Source organism: Hemicordylus capensis, chromosome 2, assembly GCF_027244095.1.
Source record: "Hemicordylus capensis ecotype Gifberg chromosome 2, rHemCap1.1.pri, whole genome shotgun sequence".
NCBI classification, from domain to species: Eukaryota; Metazoa; Chordata; class Lepidosauria; order Squamata; family Cordylidae; genus Hemicordylus; species Hemicordylus capensis.
The window spans coordinates 413263994-413280654 of NC_069658.1; the positions used below are offsets into that span (position 1 = coordinate 413263994).

A 16661-nucleotide genomic window follows, 5' to 3' on the forward strand; every position below is an offset into this window, starting at 1 on the left:
GCTTCTTAACATGATTTTTCAGCTTTGAAAGATGTTTATCCTTAAATGCTTGTGAGGAATCAGACTTGATCTAGCTATCTGCAATTCCACCAACTGTTGATACTACTTTTGGCTGAAGTGCAAGCAGTTGGTGTGGACAGCTTTCCAGGACTGTCTCTTAGAATCCTGTGTGAACTATTTGTCAGCCTCCGCTGCATGTTGAGTGAATGCAGATCTACTGTATGGTATTAATGGCACATTCTCTTGAATTATCTCATTTGTGTGTTGCTGTGAGTAGTGTCGCAGTGCATCAGGCAGAAATTTTCCAGGTGCATTTGTTGCAAGTAATTGTAGATTGTGGACTTGTTGAATTTCTTCCTGGACACAATCCTCCACAAGCTAGTGTTAAGCTGAAAAAACAAAGTGAAGGGTGGGTACATGGAGCTTCATTAGTAAAATCAGCATAATATATGAGACCATGCAAAACTTTTATTGTTTACATGGTGTGGAAGTTAAGAGGGCACCACTTTTAAAAACATGAGTGCAAATAGCAAGCACCTTAACTCTCATCATAAACATAATGCTTATTGATATTTTAATTGTCTACACTGACTGGCAGCAGGTCTTCAAGGTTTCAGATGAGTCTTTCCCAGCCCTACCTGGAGATGTCAGGGATAGATCTTCTGCAGGGATAGGTCTTCTGCATGTAGAACTGGAGGTTGATGGTTGAGCTACAGCCCCTTTCCTGATAGGCATGGAACATTGGAGAACATTGTCAGGAGAGGTCGATAAAGACAGATAAGCAGATACAAAAGCATCCCTAGAGTAAAAAGTACAGCATTGGGGGGAAAGAGGTACATTACATCTTTGTAACATTTTTAGTTAAATAGCAGAAAGTTCCTAGGTTCTGTAAGATTGAATAGATAATGGATCTTTTAGCCACTTTCATTTCTGCCAATGTGTAAGTAAAAATTTGCCACTGAGTTTTTCTTTTTTGTAGCTGGAATTCAGGGGAGAGAGCAGTATCTTGTAAATGGAACAACATGCATCATCTGGAAGTCGTTGGTAAAAATGCTGCCATGTCATGGTATTTTATTTTCTCCTTAGGGTAGAATAGCATTGTCTGTAATTCATGCACTAGCTCAGTCATTTAAGGCTGTAAATTAAAATGCAGTTACGGAACTTATGAAAAATAGCAATTTGAACAAAATTCTTCCTTCAAAATGCATTTGTTATGTAAGTATTGAAGCAGTATTCTGAAATTTATTGTACTTATTAAATGTCTAATAGTAAAGCAAAATTCTGTGATATTTTATTTAAGAAGGGCAGAGTGGGGGTATTGCATTTAGCTGCTAATTGGGGATGGTGCAAATATCTGACCCCCCCCCCCACTTCTCAGAGTGAAAATTGTTTGTACTTGCAAATAAGTGCAAAATAAACCAAGGGATTTCCAGTAGTTAATGAAGATATGTTAAGGGGGCAAAGGCAAAAGGTGACTAGTTAAGTCAGTTAAGCCTATTTTACAGACTAGAAAAAGATTTACAATAGCTTTGTCTCTGCACATGGTTCCCCATTTGAAAGAAAATAACTTCTGCACCCCATCCCCATTGTTGGAATAGCCTTTTTGGAGGGGAAGGACACCCAAGTGCCAAATTATGGTCAGTCTGTGTCTTTGCTTTTGAATAGGAAACCACTTGTTTCTGCCTTTAATCAGAGAGCACAGTTATGTTCCAGTCAGGGTGGATTTGATTTAAATCAAACTGATTTAAATCACGATTTAAATCACGATTTAAATCACTAGCAGGGTGGATAAAAATAAAAAAAATCCGATTTAAATCAAAAAAATCGGATTTTTTTGATTTAAATCGGATTTTTTTTATTTTTATCCACCCTGCTAGTGATTTAAATCGTGATTTAAATCAGTTTGATTTAAATCAAATCCACCCTGGTTCCAGTATTGAAATAATAGGCAAACGATTTGCAATATCTTATCCTCATCAAAATGGCATACTTGCTTTTGTAGAGAGGTCGAAATATGATGTTCAGAAAGGCAGCAATATCTGTAGAAAAAGATTGGAAGGTTTTGTGGATCCTTAATACTAATGCATTAGACTTCAGTTGGAAAGGTTTTAGCATCCCCTCATTTGTGTTAGTCTTGTAGATCTTGCTTTTAAAATACAGAGCCCTTCATATTTGCATGGTATATCTGAATTAGTATTCTCTTTGCTGATTAGGAAACAATTAACTTTTCTAAGAGAGTTAATCTGAGGAGACATGGAAGGTCTTTAAGTGTAACTTTAAACACTTGCCAACCTGAAAGTAATGATCCAAAGCATGGAAATGATTGAAAAATGTCTACAAAACAAGCACTGAAATAGGAAAGAGTGTTCTACCTTTTATCCCTGTTTGATATTTAGAAATGTAAAAATTATGATTCTTCTAAATGACAAGTTTCTGCATCTGGCTAGCTTCTTTTCCATTCCTGTTGAGCTTCCTTGTATTTTAGAAAGTAATGGCTTAGGCCACCTGCTGAGAACCAAACAACTTCTCCCCAGTCCCCTTTTGACTAATTTTCTAGTGGTCTTATGATCAAATTCCCTCATTAGCAACTAGGTGTGGTATACAAGTGTAAAGGATTTGTTAAGCATCTCTTGCTTCAGACATTAAACTTTACTTCTTTGGAATTAGCTCTTGAGAGCAGAAGGCTCAGACTAGGGGAGGCAGCAAAATTTTGTTTTTTCCACAAGCAAATAAATAAACAAGAAAACAAGGGGGGAAGGACAAGGTAAATTTTAGGACTAGTCTTTTCTGGGGTTTGATTTCTGGCTGGCTAGGGGTTTGTTTTTAGCAGTTTCAGTTGTGCCTAGAGAGCCAGTGGGTGGGGATTAGCTGTAGGTGAGTCTCTCCGATTGTGGGAGGGGCCACATTTCTGAGGTGTCTAATTTTGGAAGCAGCTCTCGAGAAGACAAGGCTCAGACCAGTGGAGCTTTGTGAACAGATTTCAAAGGTGTTCTGCATGGAGTTCAGTGGGGAAGTGTGTGGATAGGCATGGTCCCCCTTTAGCACAGAGGAGAAACTCAGCAAGAGGAGGTGAGTAATACCCCACTTCTGTAATTTTCTTGGAGTACAGAGCTTAAAATGTTTAATTAGCTGACAACTGCAGCTAAGACCTTGCTTTCAAGTAAACAAGCTTTATATGTTCTAAGTAGCCAATAAAACCAGTTATGAAGGTAGAATGCCAGCAGGGGAGGGACGTGCTTCCCAGTGCATTGCATGGAATGTTGCATGTATGACTGTCTGCCTGAGGGTGAGCAGTTGTGGCTCCTGGCTCTCAGGGAACAAGTTCATTCCCTCAAAGCCAAGACGACTGACCTGGGGAAGCTCAGGGAGGCAGAGGGGTATGGATGAGAGACCCTCAGGGATGTAATAAAGGCATCCCAATCCCAGGCTGACAGCTCCTCTGTTGTCATGGAGAATGAAGGTTTCAGGGAAGGACGTCATCAGTCTGAGGAAGAGGGGTATACTTGCTTAGAAATATTCTTAGAAGGGACCCCTTCTGTGGGAGATGTGTCATATCCTTCCGCACAGAGGATACTTCTCTAGGGGTTGGGGCCTCCTAGTAGTGGACAATTGAATCATTAGGAGTATAGAGAGATGGTTTTGTGATCCACATGTAGATGGTATGGTGACTTGCCTGCCTGGTGCGAAGGTTGTGGACATCACATGACATCTAGATAGGCTGTTAGGCAATACTGGGAAGGGGTCAGCTGACGTGGTGCCATCGGCACCAACAATGTTGGGAAATTCAGTTGGGAGGTCCTGGAAGCCAAATTTAGGTAGGTAGCATATTGAAATCCAGGACCCCCAGGTTAGCGTCCTCTGAAGTGCTACCTGTTCCACGCACAGGGCAAATGAGACAGGTGGAACTGAGGTGTCTCAATGTGTGGATGAGATGGTGGTGTTGGGCAGAGGGGTTTAGATTTGTTAGGCACTGAGATGCATTTTGGGGCAAGCAGACTGCTGGCACTTAAATTCAGAAAGGTTGCAGAGCAGCTTTTAAAACGACACGTGGGGATTTGCCAACAGGAACTCGGTGGTATCTGGTTCGGCAAGCAAAATCCCCTAACATGCAATGGTCATATGTTTTGGATAAACCAGAAGGGGACAGAATAGAACCATGAGTAGAGCAGACTGAAACACATGACAACTGGCCAAAAAGGTCAAATGACAGTAAGGGAGATAGCACAGGCCAACACCAGGTAAGAGACTCGGTGTATAGGTGTTTATATACCAATGCAGTAGCTTCTGAGCCAAGATGGGCGAGCTGGAATGCTTGGTTGCTTATGAAAACATAGATATAGTGGGCATAACAGAAACATGGTGGAACAGTGAGAATCAGTTGGATACTGTTGTTATTCCTTGATACAAACTCTACAGAAAGGGCAGGGAGGGGGAGGATTGGGGGTGGAGTAGCATTGTATGTTTAAAAGGGGCTAGAATCCAGCTAGCTAGAAAAAGGTCTGCAGTCTTCCACAGAATCATTATGGGTGACAATACAAAGGCTGAAAGGAAATGTGTTCCTAGGGCCATGCTGTGGCCCTACAGATCAAAACATTGAGAGTAATGTGGAGTTGGAGAAGCAAATCAGAGAGGCATAAGAGAGAGAGACAGAGCTTTAATAATGGGTGGCTTCAATTACTGGGTTTTGGCAGGGAGGCCAAATTTCTAGACATGCTAAATGATTGTGCCTTAGAACAGTTGGTCGCAGAACCAGTCAGAGAGAAGGCAACCTTGGACTTAATCTTGAGTGGTGCCCAAGAGATGTCATAGTAGAAGAATCCTTGGGGAACAGTGACCATAGTGTGATGCAGTTCAGCTTATATGTGAGTGGAGCATTGCCAAGGAAGTCCAACACAGATGCATTGGTCTTCAGAAGAGGAAACTTCTCAAAAGTGAGGGGACTGGTAAAAAGGAAGCTGAAAGGGAAGTCCAGAGGGTCAAATCACTCCAGAAAGCATGGAACTTACTTAAAACCACAATAATAGATGCTTGGTTGGAATGTATACCAAGAAGGCGGAAAGGTACCACCAAGTTCAGGAGAACACCAGCATGACTAACAAATAGTGTCAGGGAAGCTATAAAAGGGAAGAAGACTTTGTTTAGAAAATGGAAGTCTTGCCCAAATGAAGAGAACAGGAAGGAACATAAACTCTGGCAAACAAAATGCAAGGAGACAATAAGGGATGCAAAAAGAGAGTTTGAGGAGCATGTAGAAATTTAATAGTTGTTTCCCCTTCTGGCTGTCCTGCCTGCTCTTTGACCTTGGGGAGCAGTGCCAACCACCCACACCTTGCCTCTACTTGCTCCTTTGTAATGTCAGGTCAGTCAAGAATAAATTAGAAATCATCCATGATCTGATTATGGATGAAGGGGCCTACCTGATATGTATCACAGAGACTTGGTTGTGGAGACTGCTGGCCCAATTTGGTCCTACTTCTTCCTCAAGGAGAAGCTCTGTTGAGACATAGGTGAGGGGATGTGGACAGGGAGGTGGTGTGGCTGTGGTCTACAAGAATAACATCTCCCTTACCAGGATCCCTGTTGAAGTGACTGACAATATCAAATGTGTGTATTTAACTTTGGGGACCAGTGATAGACTGGGGACTTTGGTTACCCCACTGCCCAACAGAGACCCTAACTGAGCTGATGGATTTAGTCTCCGGCTTGGCATTATAATCTCCTGGGCTTGGGGTGGTGGGGGACTTCAATGTTAACTTTGGGACTAATCTGTCCAGGGCATCTCAGTAGTTCATAGTGGCCATGACAACTATAGGCCTATCCCATTTGGTCTTGGGACTGACACATGTTGCTGGTCACATGCTTGGTCTTTCACTCTTATCAGGGTGGTGTTCTGTGAATGGGTACACCTGTGATTTCCTGTCATTGTCATTGACAGACCACCATCTGGTTAAGGTTGGACTTACAGTCATGTACCACCTCTGCAGGGGTGAGGGGACTATTAGGATGGTCTGCCTGAGACGCTTATGGGATCCAACAAGATTTCAAGAATCCTTGGAAGGATTTAGTTTTGGCTGTGCCGGTGATTATGTTGATGCCCTGGTGGAGAAATGAAACAGCAAACTCACCATTAGATGTGATCACTCTCAAATATCCTCTCTGACCGGCTTCAAAATTGGTCCCTTAGTATATGGAAGAACTACAGGAGCTTGAAATGGCCAGGTAGACTGAAACGCAAGTGGAGAAAGGCTTGACTCGATTCCAACAGATTGCAATATAGAGTGCACTTGAAGAACTATGCTTAGGCAATACGTGCAGCAAAGAAATGATTATTTTCTGCCTGTATTGCATATGTAAGCCCATGTCCAGCAGAGTTGATCAGGGTTGTGAGAGGGTTAGTACATCCCCTTCCTCCCTTGAATTGGAATTTGGAACCACCAGTTACCTGCTGTGATATTTTAAACGAGTTCTTTGTGGATAAAACCACTCTTATTTGGCCGACTTAGACTGCTATCTCACAATTACTGAGCCTTTTTGGAAGGGCGGTATAAAAATTGAATAAATAAATACATAAATAATGCAGTGTCTGCTGTGGAGGATGTCTTAGGAACAGCCCTGCTGGATCAGGCCTAAGGCCCATGTAGTCCAGCATCCTGTTTCATACAGTGGCCCACCAGATGCCACTAGAAGCCTACAGGCAGGGCATGCCCTCTCTCCTTCTGTTACTTCCCTGCAACTGGGATTCAGAGGCATCCTGCCTCTGAGGCTGGAGGTGGCCTATAGCCCCTCCAACTAGTAGCCGTTGATAGACCTCTCCTCCATGAAGTTATCCAAACCCTTCTTAAAGCCATCCATGTTATTGGCTGTCACCACATCTTGTGGCAGAGAATTCCACAAGTGGATTATACATTGTGTGAAAAAGTACTTCCGTTTGTTGGTCCTAGATTTCCTGGCAATAAATTTCATGGGATGACCCCTGGTTCTAGTGTTATGGGAGAGGGAGAAGAATTTCTTTCTATCCACTTTCTCCACACCATGCATGGTTTTATAGACTTCTATCATGTCTCCCTGCAGTCATCTTTTTTTCTAAACTTAAAAGCCCCAGGTGTTGTATCCTTGTATCGTAAGGAAGGTGCTCTAGGCCCTTGATCATCTTGATTGCCCTCTTCTGTACCTTTTCCAGTTCTACAATGTCCTTTTTAAGATGTTGTGACCAGAATTGTACGCAGTTTTGTACGCAGTTTTGTGTAAGCGCATTAGAATATTAGCAACTTTATTGTCAATCCCCTTCCTAATGATCCCTAGCATGGAATTGGCCTTTTTCACAGCTGCCGCACATTGAGTCTACACTTTCAGTGAGCTGTCCACCACAACCCCAAGATCCCTCTCCTGGTCAGTCACCGACAGCTCCGATCCCATCAGTGTATACATGGATTTTTCGTCCCAATGTGCATCACTTTACATTTGCCAACATTGAACCGCATTTGCCACTTTGTCGCCCACTCCCCTAGTTTGGAGAGATCCTTTTGGAGCTCCTCACAATCAGTTATGGATTTTACTACCCCAAATAGTTCGGTGTCATCTGCAAACTTGGCCACCTCACTGCTTACCCCAACATCTAGATCATTCTGAATAAATTAAAAAGCACCGGTCGCAGTACAGATCCCTGGGGGACCCCACTTCTTACTTCCCTCCATTGTGAAAACTCTCCATTTATCCCTACCCTCTGTTTGCTGTCCTTCATCCAGTTAACAATCCACACATGTACTTGTCCCCTTATCCCATGACCACTTAGTTTTTTCAAGAGTCTTTGATGAGGAACGTTGTCAAAAGCTTTTTGGAAGTCTAGCAACTCCTCTTATGTGGTTAGGTAGGATCAGTTTCAGTTTGTGACTTTTGAGGATCTGGGCAAGCTGCTTGGAATCGTGTGGCCTACCTGTTCTTTTGACCCTTGTCTGACGTGGCTTATACTATCTAGCAGTGGGGTTGTTGTAGAAGGCCTGGTAGATACTGTAAATGATTCTCTGAAGGAGGGCAGGGTGCCTCTCTGTCTTAAGGAGGCAATCATTAGATTTCTTCTGGAGAAGCCTGCATTGGATCCCTCAGAGTTAAGCAACTATAGGCCTGTGTCCAACCATGGCTCGGCAAAGTAATTGAGAGAGTGGTGGGCTCCCAGCTCCAGATAGTCTTGAAGGAAATTTTTATTTAGACCCATTTCAAACTGGCTTTCAGGTGGTCTATGGGGTGGAGACTGCCTTGGTCAGCCTGATGGATGATTACCAATTAGGAGTGGACAAAGGAGTGTGACTCGGTTGGTCCTTTTGAACCCCTCAGTGGCTTTTGATACTATTGGCCATAGTATCCTCCTTGAGCATCTGAGGGGATTGGGATGGGAGGTACTGCTTTGCAGTAGTTCTGCTCCTACCTTTTGGGCAGATTCTATATTGTATCCTTGGAGACTGTTGCTTTTCAAAACGTGAACTTTTATATGGCATCCCTCGGGGCCATACTGTCCCCAGTGCTTTTTAATATCTACATGAAACCACTGGGAGAAATTATTAGACTTGGTTCATGGTTTTATCAGTATGCTAATGACATCCAAATCTATAATCTCCATGTAAATATCAGGAGAAGGCATAATCTCCCTAAATGCCTGCCTGGAGGCAGTAATGGGCTGGTTGAGGGATAACACACTGAGTCTGAATCCAGATAAGATGGATGTACTTCTTTCAGAAAGCATGCTGGTTCTCCTTTAGCAGGGCCTTTTCTTCTATATGCTTAACTATTTTGTCCTTAAGTATGCTTTCCATCAATTTACCTGGCATCGAAGTTAAGCTAACTGGTCTGTAGTTTCCCAGATTCCCCCCCCCATCCCTTTTTGAAAATTAGAGTTACATTAACTACTTTCCAGGCACTGTTCTCTCTAATAGTGCACATGTGCGCGCACACTCACAAGTTTTTGGATGTTCACTCAGTTCATTTTAGATCCCGCTCAGGTTGAATCAGAAAGGCCCCATTCTGAATGCAGGTGTGCACACACTGCTTTGATACTGCCACCCAGAACAAAACCCATTACACACAGAGATGAAAATTAGAGGGACCAGTGTTTCCAGTCCTCTGGTACAGAGGCTGATTGTAGGGATAAGTTAAATATTTCTGCTAGAAGAACAGCAATTTCACATTTGAGTTACTTCAGAATTTTTGGGTGGATGCCCTGGTGATTTGTTAATGTTTAGTTTTTCAAGACAATGTAGAACATTCTCTTCCGTCATCTCAAATTGGCCCAGTTCTTCAGCCTCCAAGCCTGAGAAGCTCATTTTCACAGTGCATATGTGATCAGAATCCGCCACCATGAAGACAGATGCAAATAACTCATTCACCTTCTCTGCAATCTCCTTATCCTCCTTAATAATCCCTTTCATGCCCTCATCATCCAAAGGTCCAGCATCCAAGCACCTGATAGGGCAGTGGGATTCCTTTTGCAGATGGGGAGGAGGAGCCTGTGATGGTTAAGGACAGTTGGAATGCAATTGTTACTGGGGGTGGGGGAGATGTTCTCGACTGTAGAGGAGAGGAATATGGCTAGAGGGCAGGGCCCTGTGAAGAGAGGGGTCATGAGGGAGGAAAGTGCCCTTCAGGAGAAGGAGGCTGCCGTTGTGTGAATTAGATGAGAAAACAAGATGAACAAAATCTGTTAACTCAGGAAGGGGAAGAGAGGGGGGGAGGGAGGGGAAGAGCCAGTGGAGGAGAGAGAAAGAGAGAAAAAGAAGGGAGGGGAAGAGAGAAAGAGGGAAGGGCAAGGGATGGGCCCAAGCCTGTCAGTGGCCTGAAGGGAATGAGCAGCAATGGCAGCGCCTATTGGCAGCAAGGAAGGGCCCAGTCAACCACTGCTGCTGTTTGGGACTACTGAGGCCATTGGCGCAGGCAGGCAGGCAAGGGACGGGTCTGGGCCTGTCAGTGCCCTGAGGGGAACAAGCAGCCATGGCGGTGGCGGCAGTGAGGAAGGGCCTGGTCAACCACTGCTGCTGCTCCTGTGGGGAGGAGCAGGAGCGGGGGCTCAGGTGAGGGTGGGAAGGTCTCTGAGGATAGGGGGATAGCAGCTTGGCCAGTAGGCATCAGCAACTCTTAAGCTGCAACCGAGGGGTGAGGGGGATGGAGTAAAGGGGTGGAGGAGTGAGCAGGAGGGTTGAGGAGGATGGAAGCAACCGGATGGAGAAGGAAGAGCAGGAGTGCAACTCAGGTGAGGGAGGTTAGGTGGGTTGTGGCAGGGGGTGAAGGGAGCAATCAAGTACTAGCGCGCAAATGCTCTGCGCGGGTTAAGCTAGTTGTTGTTGTTTTTACATTTGTTGTTTTTACATTTATATTTCGCTTTTCCTCCGAGGAGCTCAGAGCAGTGTACATGGCTATTTTTATCTGTGCAACAACCCTGTGATGTAGGTTAGGCTGAGAGATACATGACTGGCCCAGAGTCACCCAGTGAATTTCATGGTTGAATGGGGATTCGAACTCGGGTCTTCCCGGTCCTAGTCCAACACTCCCAGAGACCAACCTGGCTGCTGCATCCTGTACCAACTGCAGTTTCCACATTGCAGTAGTCAAGTCTGGAGGTTTCCAGCATATGTACTACTGTTCTGGTTCATTTATCTCAAATGGATGCAGCTGGCAATATCAGCCAAAGCTGATAAAAAGCACTTCTGGCCACTGCCTCAGCCTGAGACATCAGGGAGAGGTTTGGACCCAGAAGCAGTCTGCGGAAGTGTGACCCCATCCAGAATGAGCAGATCGAAATAGTCCCCCAAGTTCCAACCCTGCACAATAAGTACCATGTGTGGATCTGTAACTAGTTGAAGGACAGGAAACAGGGTAGGAACAAATGGACAGTTTTCACAATGCAGGAGAGTAAGAAGTGGAGTCCTCCAGGGATCTGTACTGGGATTAGTGCTCTTTAACTTGTTCATAAATGATCTGGAAGTTGGGTTATGCAGCCAAGTGGCCAAATTTGCAGATGACACTAAACTATTTAGTGTAGTGAAATCTACAGCGGATTGTACGGAGCTCCAAAAGGGTCTGTCCAAACTTGTTGGGCGACAAAATGGCAGATGTGGTTCAGTGTAAGCTAGTGTAAAGTGATGCATACTGGGGCAAAAAAACCAAACCCCAGCTTCACATATACTCTGATGGGCTCTGAGCTGTCAGTGACTGATCAGGAGAGAGATCTTGGAGTCATGGTAGACAGCTCATTGAAAGCATCAACTCTGTGCGTCACAGCTGTGAAAAAGGCAAATTCCATGTTGGGGATCATTAGGAAGGAGATTGAAAGTACAAATACTAATATTATGATGCACTTATACAAATCTATGGTGCGGCCACATTTGGAGTACTGTGTACAGTTCTGGTCACGGTATATTAAGGAGGACATTGTAGAATTAGAAAAGGTGGAGAAGAGGGCAACCAAGATGATCATGGAGCCCCTTTCTTATGAGGCAAGGTTATAGCATCTTGGGCTTTTTAGTTTGGAAAAAAGGTGACTATGGGGAGACATGATAGAGGTGTATAAAATTATTCATGGAGTAGAGAGAAATTTTTCTCCCTCTCTCACAACTCTAGAACCAGGGGCCATCCCATGGAACTGAAGGCCAGGAAAAATTTGTACTATGTTTTTTTTTAAAAAAAAGTGGTTTCCTAATTACTATATGTGCAATCTGAATTTAAAAAGAATTAATTCTATCTTCCAAGTCTTAAGGAGAGTTTTCAAGTGAGCATTTTTAAAATTTCTAATTTTTTAGAAATTTGAATTTGGTAGAAATAGGGCAACAGAATTGTACAAGTGGGGACCTGAAACAAAATGTTGCTTGCAGTGTATCTTCTACCATTAACTTCTCCTGATTAGAGCTCTAGTCTGCCTAGTACAAGAGCCTTGCTGTGCTACTTCACCTTTCCCTCTTTCCTGCCCTCCTAAAATTTATCCCATTGTACTATATAGTGTGGAAGGCTTTGGTATCAAGGCTGGCTGTTCTGTGCCTGAATGCGTTATTTCTGTATAGTTCAAGGTGGCAGGAGGAGAAATGAAGGATGAGGAGGCATTTTTAAACCTTTTGATGCTCATCCTCTGACCCTAAAGCTTCTCTCCAAGATACTTAACTTTTAGGGACTTGGGCAACTTCCCCTCCCATTGTTTAATTGACACCTTCAGTTTCCGTGTTTGGTTACTCTCAGTTAAAAACAATTGCTAGATTTACATAGTCTGCCTAACTTTTTATTCCTTTCAACCTTTTATTTTGTTTTGGTCCCCCGGGCAGAAATTAAAGCAGCCCATAGAAAATGAGAGATTGGGGATTTTTTAGTTTTGTGTAATGAAAGGTAGCTGCAAAGGCAGGGGTTCCTGTCTCTAGAGTTTAGTGTAAACCTGAAGTTCTCTCTCAAGATGAATTAACTCTTAAAAACATGCCTTTATCATTCTGATGAAGTCCTGGAAGCTCACAGTAACATTTAAGGTTTATAAATTAAGTTGAGGGAAAGAGAGAGAATGTTGCCCCCACTCTGTGTAAATCACTACCATGTTTGTGTTTTGAGATAGCCTTGTTTTGCATTCAAATTTAAAGGCACTTGACCAGCCAAGTTCATTATTGGAGGGAATGATTTGCATTGTAATGAGTGTAAGGTGAATCGGAACTGTAAGTATGGTTGTAACTACTTTTGTTTTCCATTAACAAATCCTTACCTCTTCCTTTTTGGTTTTAGGTAGGAGGAGACAAAGAGTACATCGTCCACGTTCTCCGATACTGGAAGAAAAAGACATCCCTTCCCTTGACTTGCCTAAATCCTCAGAGGACTTAATGGTGCCTAATGAGCATATAATGAATGTTATTGCAATCTATGAGGTACTGCGGAACTTTGGCACTGTTTTACGCTTGTCCCCTTTTCGTTTTGAGGACTTCTGTGCTGCTCTGGTAAGTCAGGAGCAGTGTACACTTATGGCAGAGATGCACATAGTGCTTTTAAAAGCTGTTTTACGTGAAGAAGACACTTCAAATACTACCTTTGGACCTGCTGACCTCAAAGATAGCGTTAATTCCACATTGTATTTCATAGATGGGATGACATGGCCTGAGGTTCTGCGGGTATATTGTGAGAGTGACAAGGAATATCATCATGTTCTTCCTTTTCAAGAGGCAGAAGACTATCCGTATGGACCAGTTGAGAATAAAATCAAAGTTCTCCAGTTTTTAGTGGATCAGTTTCTAACAACAAACATTGCGCGTGAGGAGTTAATGTCGGAAGGTGTGATACAATATGATGACCATTGTAGAGTTTGTCATAAACTGGGGGATTTGCTTTGCTGTGAAACTTGTTCAGCTGTGTACCATTTGGAGTGTGTGAAACCACCTCTTGAAGAGGTACCAGAGGATGAATGGCAGTGTGAAGTTTGTGTAGCACATAAGGTGCCTGGAGTAACAGACTGTATTGCTGAAATCCAAAAAAATAAACCATATATTCGACATGAACCTATTGGATATGACAGAAACAGGAGGAAATACTGGTTCCTGAACAGGAGGATTGTTATGTGAGTAATCATTCCATGCTCAGTAGCATATTAATGCATGCATTTTAAGTCAGCTTTGTGTTAAGGTACCGTAACTTTGGGTAGAAATGTCCCAGTGCATATATTTTTAAAAGTTGTTTAGAAGCGCCTGTAGCATTTACCCTGATGTGGTGTTTTCGGAGGCGAAGGAGGCTGCTGAGGAAGAGGTGGTGGCTGTGGAGGCGGACAGTGGGGCACAATAATGACGCTTCAGCAAGGCCGGGCTCAGCAGTCCATTTTAAGATGGTGCTGCGGGCTGTGGAAGAGGAGCAAGCCAGGGGAAGAGGAAGGGGTGCGGCAACAGCAAACAAGCCGGCCCGGCCTTCACCACTGAGGAGGAGGAGTGGCGGCAGTACAGCAGGGCCCTCCGACCGATGAGAGGCTCCACACTGTGGAGAGGGCCTCATAGCAACAGAGTCGTCTTCCCCCCCCCGACCCTTTTGGCCGTATTTAATTGGTTTAGCTGCGGCGTTTATAGCGATGCGGCATTTCTGGTGGGTTTAGGGGGGTAAACCAGCCTTTTCCCCTCAGTGCAGTGTTTACACTCATGTAGCATTTCTACCCAAAATTACAGTATGCCTTTTCTTTTAATTTGAAATTGGTTGTATTTTTCCGTGTAAGATTTTTTTTAAATGACACTTTTTATTGCAGTGGGGTGGGGGGGATGTGATGACTAGCAATAACTATAGCTGAAATTTACCATGCACCTGGTTGCAGTGGCTTTAAACTTGACATTTGTTCTTAGAAACATTAGATCAGTCTCTTATTCTGACAACAAACCTATGTACTGTTTTGTGGATTTCTGCATTATTTGGGGGAAAATATTCTTTTTGGAAGAATGAGATTACTTCCTACCCATTTGTCAAAAGTGGTTGTCACTGATAGTATTACTGGATTTTTAATATTTTGTGAAACCATTCTTCCCTTCTCATCATGCAGTTAACCACTGCATGCAATTAGTTCAAACTCAAGCAATGGTTGGAGGTTACTACAACTGCAGGAGGGCTGTGTTTATGGAGTGGTTGTTCAAAGTAGTAGGGTGCATGTGCAAATGCATTCTTCATGGCATCATGATTACAGATGCCTGAAATTAGGAACAACAGAAAATGTCCACCGTTGTCCAGTGGCTGTTTCCAGTCCAAGAATCGAATAACTGATTCCTTTAAAAAAATAAAATTTGAGAAGCTGTTTATTTTAAGAGCACCTGTTATGACGCTTCAAACTTGGGAAATTGGTGTTCAAACCATAGTTAAGTCAGGATATCTATCCATGACATCAAACAAGGATTGTAGCTTGTTAATTAATGGTAGTTTATACAAACTGGTTCAGATGAAATTAGGAAATGCAGTTTTGGGTCAAACTAGAAATTGCAACTTTAAATCTTCTCGACCTGTGCTTGAAGGGTGTTGAAAGGGAAGGAGGATGTGTGTTAATTGGGTGCATTGGGCTTTGGAACTTCGTGAGGCCTGTACATTGTGTACAAAATAGTCAGCTGTTTGTTCCACAGGTTTTTGGTTTGGTCAAACTTTACACAGTAGAGTTCAATATTGGCATGCACCAGTTAGGTAATATTTTCAGAATATATGCTCTTAAAGAGAGTGGAACAGTTGAAGATCATCATCTGCAAGGGACATTGGAAAGACAGGAGGATTGATGGGGGGCCTCAGATCAGTCCCAGCAGATCAAGGAAGGTTGGCACTAAACTATGCTAGTTTGACACACATCACTGTGGAGTGTGCACACACATGGAGTACAGTGCTGGGTAGACTGGGCTATTTGTATGAATTGTGTATATTATATGGAGCCTCTCTTACCAATGGATATCCTGAATTTTCTATTGTATTTTGCTTATTCCCTTCCTCCCATGTTAAGGTTTATTCTGTTCCCAATTTTTCTGTGAGCAAAATTTCTTGATCTGCTTTAAAAAAAAAAAAAAAGCCCTGAGATTTTTAGCAAGCTTAATTGTGTGCCACTATCACATTTGGTGGGGTGGGTGAGTTTCAGGCATAAATAACTCAGACTGGTATTTGAGAGCAGGCAGGCTGTTGTAGATTGTAGGCTACTAAGATTAGAGTAATTTTTAGGACTGAAAGTGTAATTTGGGACCACAGCTTGGGAGAGTGGGTTGGTTTTTAATATAGCTGCTGCTTGTTTCAAATATGTATATGCCGCTTTTCAACAAAAGCAGTTCTCAAAGTGGTTTGCATAAAAAAGAGTCCTAGAGTTAGACGTTGGCTGTGTGGCCAAATGTAGACAGAATTCTGAACTGGATGTGATTTCATTGGTCTTGCTGCCATGGGAGCCTTAAAGGGCTGGTACAGGAGAAACAAGTGCAGAAGTTATTTAAGACAGAAAGCTGTTGAGAGAATTAATTTCATGGCCATTATTCTATGGTATGAACTGGATCTCAAAACAAAATTTGGCAAAGGAAACTTTGTTTCGATGGAATTCAGTATTGGTCTGGCTATTTGTATATATAAAAACTAGTTCCCAAGATTCAGTCTTACTCCATTTCCCCCCTGCTGAGATGCACCTTTTTAAAGTCGTGATTCTCTTTATATTGAACAGGGGGAGAGCAACTGGCCCTTCCAGCCCCACCATCCAGTGGCTGTTGCTTGTGTTTATCTTATGATTATTTTTAGATTGTGAGCCCTTTGGGGACAGGGATCCATCTTTATTTATTTTTATTTCTCAGTGTAAACAACTTTTCGAGCTTCTGTTGAAAAGCGGTATATAAATATTCTTTGACCAGAAGAATACAGAAGGAATTCAGGACTGGAGAATATGCTCATGAAATGCTTGGGAACAGCCCAAGATGTTCCCAAAGTTATGAGAGACAAACTGTTCAACACCTACAAGTGGGCAGAAGCTGGCCACCCCCCTCTGCACTGGGGTCACAGAGGTTTAGCCCCTTCCACGAATGGTGTCCCTGAGACCCCCTGTACTTGGTCCCATAAAAACAAATGGCTACCATTTACTCCAACAGGAAAAAGTAAACATTGTGTTGTTTGGAGAAACATTGTAATGGGGGGTTCAGCCAGCTTATAACTCCTTACTGTAAGTGGTGCAGCCTTTACTGATA

General features: G+C 43.1%; 1 protein-coding gene across 9 annotated transcripts in view; it reads left to right on the forward strand.

The window, feature by feature from the left end:
• Positions 1 to 16661, forward strand: part of BPTF (bromodomain PHD finger transcription factor) — a 148268-nt gene that overhangs the window by 21997 nt on the left and 109610 nt on the right. For all 9 annotated transcript variants that reach the window (XM_053291896.1, XM_053291898.1, XM_053291890.1 and 6 more), the window contains exon 2: positions 12739 to 13561. In XM_053291896.1, the coding sequence (XP_053147871.1) occupies positions 12739 to 13561 (823 nt within the window). The remainder of the gene's footprint in view (positions 1 to 12738; positions 13562 to 16661) is intronic.